This window comes from Lichenostomus cassidix, chromosome 1Aa, assembly GCF_008360975.1.
Source record: "Lichenostomus cassidix isolate B80296 chromosome 1Aa, HeHo_3.0, whole genome shotgun sequence".
Taxonomy (NCBI): domain Eukaryota; kingdom Metazoa; phylum Chordata; class Aves; order Passeriformes; family Meliphagidae; genus Lichenostomus; species Lichenostomus cassidix.
Genome location: NC_139480.1, coordinates 7,367,397 through 7,373,396, shown reverse-complemented (window position 1 = coordinate 7,373,396; position 6,000 = coordinate 7,367,397). Strand labels below are relative to the sequence as shown.

Genomic DNA, 6,000 nt, shown 5'->3' with positions numbered 1-6,000 from the left:
TCCACTGCAATCCTTCACCCAATTACTAAATTAGCGTAAGGGAGACCAAACAAACCCTGAACTCATCACCAAATGCAGCTTGATGTCCATGGTGCCATTGCCTACTCATTAATGCCTGCAGTCTGCAAGACAAAGGGCAGAAGCTGCTTGCCAGAGCCACCTCAAAGCTTCTCAGCAACATAACCACAGGCAAAACTGAGCTTTGTCACTGCAAGAACAAAAAAGTCAGGGCCAGGCTGGGTAGGTTTTGCCAGAAGAAAGAGATGGTGTAGCAAATACACATCACAAAACCCTGCTGCTTTTAGGTGCTGTTATAGGGCAGCAGCCTCACAGTACACAGGACTTCAGAGAGTTCTTCCTGATGAACTCCAGCACTGCAGATCCAGAGGAACAACCAAATCCCAATGGCAGCTCATGATCATCTCAATTCTTGTGTCTCCCTCGTTCCTGCTGCAGGAATTCAGTGTGGGCACACCCAGCCAGGTGACTGGGGATGTCACTGCACATTGTGACACACACTGCATGTTCTAGGGTGAGCCTGAATTCCTTTTATTTCTATTCCTCTCTGCTTACATCTTGCCAAAGCATCACAGTTCACAAGTCTTCAACAAGAAATGAAAACAAGGGGATTCAGTGAAAGTAGCACACAAGGGGAAAGACTAAGAACACCAGCAAAGATAAGCAGAACTTCATTTCTTCAAGTTGTCAATGAGAAAAGAAGGCTCTGGGGAGACCTTACTGCAGCCTTCCAGTACCTAATCGGGGCTTATAAAAAAGTTACTTTTTACATGGGCAGACAGTCATAGGAGGAGAGGGAGTGGTTTTAAACTAAAACAGGGGACATTTAGATTACATGCTAGGAGAAAATACTTTACTGTGAGGGTGGCAGGGACTGCAGTGTGCTTCCAGGAGAAGCTGTGGATGCCTCAACCCTGGAAGCACTCAAGGCCAGGCTGAAAGAGTAACCTGGTCTAGTGAAAATGTCCCTACTCATGGCAGGGGGGTTGGAACTAGAAGATTATTAAGGTCCCTTCCAACCCAAAACATTCGGTGTTTCTATGATCACTCTGTTACATTATCTAGAATAGCTATTTGAATTCTCCATGCTTCATGATATGGACTAACAGCAGCATTCCTTGTTGAGGAGGCAATGTCATCCCCATTGGTGTGTCAGCACCAGTTGTAGCTGCTTCTGCTCTTAGATTGAAGCATCTATGCTGGTCACTGCTGGAGCAGAGTCACCAACCACAGGCTCCTGAATGGTGACACCTGCTGCTCTCTGATAATAATTAATTATCTTGACTTTACGGATACTACTGGCTCTGGAAGAAACCTCCAGTCTTTCCCCTCAACTAACAAAGAATCCCAGAACCTATTTTTCAAAAGCTAATAGTCAAATTCTTTCTTTGAACAAAGATGACAGATCATTGAAGCTACTCAGCAATTTCCCAATGTGGTTCTAAGACACTTAGTTTTCCCCAAAGCTTAATCAATCATATTCTATATCACAAACACCAACCAACATAATCCGAGCCAAGCCAAAACACATTCTTTGCGCAGTTCCCCCCTAGCAAGTACTGTCAAAGCTGAGACAATAACGTTCTGCTAATTTGCCAATAATTTATACAGACACCACTAAAATGTGCTTAATCCTCAAAGAGATTCAGTTGCTTGACTCCAGATTTCAAAGAAAAGCATGCAAATGCAGCAATAAAATGCATTCCGTTTAATCAAGTGAACACATAACAGACTGATTCACATTGTTTTATGGCATCAAATAACAGTTTTCTAATGTGATCCCATGTGGAAGAAAAGGGGGAGGTTGCTGTAAGTATATTTTGGCAGAGCACTTGAAGAGGTCACAGACAGCTGATTTCCTAGTGAAGTGTTAAAAGCTTCTAGAATTTATCTCTTATGGGAAAATGGGAACTTCCCCTCTCTACGACATCTTTAACAGAAAGAAAAGAATTGCAGAAGCCATCTCAAATATTTCAGTTTACACTTGCTTAATTGTTGGAAAATGCAGTTTTCTTATTTTAAGGTAAATAAAGTCTACAGTATTGGTTTGCATCCCACTATGTTAGCACTGCACCGGATACACCATTAGGCTGCCTGGGAGAATGTTCAACAATATCATGACAAACCATTTGGAAGCAGAGCTGAGAAGAGTCATACAGCAAAGTCTGTCACAGCTGTCAAAAAAAATCCATTCCATTTTATTTGGAAAATATAATGGAAAGAGAAGGGAACCAAATTAAACCTGTGTGGTATTAAGTCAAATTAAATATAGTTCATAAAAATTAAAGCATTTCTGCATTACAGGGATATGGGTCCAGTGATGAAAAAAGAAATGGTGTTCTGGAGAATGAACTGTAATTATGGCTGAAAAAACATATGGAGAGAGAAGGGAAAAAATTAAAGGAGATGTAGACAGATGCAATTTGATGGCAGTGAAAATCTCTACTCTTGACCGAAGACCTGCAATGCTCAGGAAAGGCTGCAGTGCCACCAAACATCTCAAGTCCAAAATTTCAAATATATTTTTATTTTATGAATGTCCATCAGATATATATCTTTGATGCTACAACACACTAGTCGAATAAAAATCAACAACATAAAAACCCTCATCATAAAAGATCTGAGAAGTGAAATCCCAAAGCCATAACCATTTACTCTGTGAGCATATCATCTTTGACAACCATATATAAATGACATCATGACAACAAATACAATATACAATAATAAGTGTGCAATGGTACAAAATATACAAAAAGGAATGTGTATTTAATATACATTCAGCATTACCCCATAAAAATCTTTGTTGGGAAAGTGAAGTGCCTTTTCAAGACCAACAGAAAATGTACACCACTTCAGTTAAGATGCCTGAAGGATCTCCCATCAAAAGAGTAAAGCGTGTGTTCTTTGACTGGAACTATAAAATAACTGAGCTGAATTTTCCCTAATGAAAAAAGAAAATCTAAACTTCATAAAATTTTTGTCCATATCTAGAGTATAACAAAATATTTAGAGTGCAGAAAATCCAGTTTAATTTAAATTTTACTTAAAAGTGGGCCCTCTTTAATTGATAGACCTAGCTCAGTCATAAAAAATCAAAAATCTATATTCCTTATAGTAAAAAGACCATTTCTGCCCATGTCTCTTTTCTGGTTTTGATGCATTCCACAATTCACATAAATTTGCTGCAATAGAAATATGAGTCTAACCAGAGGTCAATACAAGAATCATTGCTTATCTTCTCTGGCTCTATACAAGTCTTGCATAATTTTACTCAAATATTTTTTGCCTAAGTTTCAGATTCCTTTGAGTTCGACCTCAGTGGGAATTTCAGGAAATTATTACTGTGGATATTCTGAAGATCACATGCTTATAATGTGGCTGATTTTATGGAAAAGTCCACCTAGCCTCCAGTTTCCAAGGCACCACTTTGTGCCTTTCCTCCAGAGCTTCTACTTGCACTGACACAAGAAGCATTTAGATGCTGTGCAAGTACACAACCCATGCTCAGCTCTGCTGGACATCTGGACATCCATCCATCCATCCATCCATCCATCCATCCTCCTTCCTTGTGTGGGCCCAGGAATGAAGGAGGCTGAGTATTTCTAATAAGCCTCCCAACTGACAAAGCTGATTCCTGATTCTGAAAAAGAATTTTTTTTTTTTCTGCACCTCTGGAGTTCAGGCTTTGCTGATTCCCAGCCCTGGGAAAGGCGACATTTATGCAGCTCAAGGGAGGACACTGAATCTGTAAAAGACCTCTCTTGAAAGGACAAACTTCCACAGAGAGGGACAAGTGCAACCTGCACTGTAGGTACCACTTTACACCTCTTTATAGAGCTTGAACCTGCTATTGCCTATAAACTCATGGGCCCAGACCTACAATTCACACAACAGCAGTTACCACATTTAAATTTAATAGCACTAGGTTTTACCCCAGTCCTGATGGCCACGACTTAGGAACGAGAATAGGTTCAATCTGCAGGTGCAACACCATTTCTCTTGCATGAGAGGTCAACACAGACCACCCAGACCTTCAAAGCATTAAAATCAAAAGAATTTTCCAAAGTTCAAAACTCACCTGAGGCTCATTCCTAGTACCATTCACAATTTTGATTTCAAGAGAGACTCACAGTTATGCCAGTAAACAACAACAAACAACCTTTGCAGGAGGTTGCAGGCCTCTCTGAAAATCATTTCTTAGGAATATGCGTAGAAGGAGTGAGAAGGAAACAAAAGGTACCTATAAATCATATGGCATGCTGAGTGATGCCCAGGTGAATGCAAAAAATTCATGTTATTTGCAGTATGTTTATCTCTTCCTGAGTTGAATTTCATTCCCAGTGTGGAATCCAAGCGTCTGCTTTCTTTTTTTGGCAAGGTACTCAATCACATGGTAAGGCAATCCAATTTTCTGGTTTGCTTCCTGTCTTCTTCCCTCCTAAATGGCCAAGCATTTCTCACCAAGATCACCACTACAATGTGTGCCAGAATATGTTTAAAATATGGTCCTGTAAAAATAGAAATTAGGTTTTTCTCTTTGAAGGCAGCATTAATTCTTCATATATTCTGGGATCTTGAAGATTTCAGCTGAACAGATTCAAAGTTATCTTCCTTTTCCTGCAATGGAAAAGACACGTTCCCATCAACTGGGTTTCCTCAAATGCTCTCCAGCAGTCAGCACAATCATTTCTTTCTCAATATCCTTTGCCAAAAGCTTCACTTTATTTTTACTACAGTCATTAAGTGCACAGTTTCACCCTTTAATATTTAATAACATTTCTAATTCTGTAAAAATTTGCAAAACCAGTAACATTATGCCACAGCTATTGTTCATGGTACTTTTTTAGAGGGTACAGGGAAAGTCTGCATTTCATATTCACAGAATTGAACAGGTACTTGGAGCTGGGGAATTGCAAAGTAGTAATTTCTATGGTTATTATCACTTATTGTGTTTCCTACAATATATAAATGTTTGAAGCATACTGTCTGAGTGTGAACACCACTACTTTGCTCCTGGATTCCAATCTCAACTCCTCCTCTGGGAGACCCATGAGATAAAAGGAGTCTGCAAATCATCTGTCATCTTAAAAATCAGGGCTAGAGGGTTGAGTTTTCTCTCTGTTTTCATTTGCTGGGTGACAGCCTAGGCCATCTGGCCAGCAGGCATCAGGGTGAGTGAGAAATGTGGACATACACATCCAAATAGCTTGGAAACAATCTTAAACTACCTTCATAATCAGATTTTTTAAAGCACTCTCACTCAGATCAGTACAGCCTGGTGCAGATGTAAGAAATAAGGGGAGAAAGTGTCCTTTGCTAGTTTAGTGCAGAGCATGTGTCCTGAAGAGCCTGGTATTGTTATGCTGGAGATGCAACTACAACAGCCTCCAATCTGAAATAGGTTTGTAATTATTTGGCTTCTATCTTCTCATTAAAAATAAGTCATCCCTTTCTATATTATAGGTCTAGCCCTCAATCCCTTGGGTACTCAAACCCACTAATATCTTTGTGACATGCTGGCAGAAATGGCATTGCCTGAAGCTTGAACATATAGTTAGGATACTGCGGATTTTTCTTTCTCTCTCATTTTATGTTTCTCCTTTTCCTCCCCTGTTTTCCTCCATATATTTTTTCTGTATTTGACAAGCACATGTAGCTGGACACAAACTTCTTCATCTTTTGCATAAATGAAAAGTGATGCCTATAACATTTGTTTTCAATAAATATATATTAAATTTGAGTTATCTGCAGGGATACAGGATACAGAGCTGAATAAGCTAATGAGGTACTGGAAGTTGAGTTTGCCAGCTATTGTTATCTAGCAGTAAAAAAAGGAACAAGCTTAGAAATATCTGACAGGCTTGTTGAAAAAGGAGAGAACACTCAGGCAGCCTGCTGCAGTGGATATAGGAAAATTTAAAAACTCCAAGTAGGTATTCAAGTTGTCTGAATACTGAAGACTAAAGCTCACTTCTGTTTTTG

General features: G+C 39.4%; 1 protein-coding gene across 1 annotated transcript in view; it reads right to left on the bottom strand.

Annotated features, from left to right (window-relative positions):
* Positions 1-2,517: 2,517 nt before the first annotated feature.
* Positions 2,518-6,000, bottom strand: part of ELAPOR2 (endosome-lysosome associated apoptosis and autophagy regulator family member 2) — a 92,398-nt gene continuing 88,915 nt past the window's right edge. Inside the window, exon 22 of the mRNA XM_085083210.1 lies at positions 2,518-4,635. Coding sequence (XP_084939336.1) covers positions 4,576-4,635 — 60 coding nt within the window. The 3' untranslated portion in view covers positions 2,518-4,575. The remainder of the gene's footprint in view (positions 4,636-6,000) is intronic.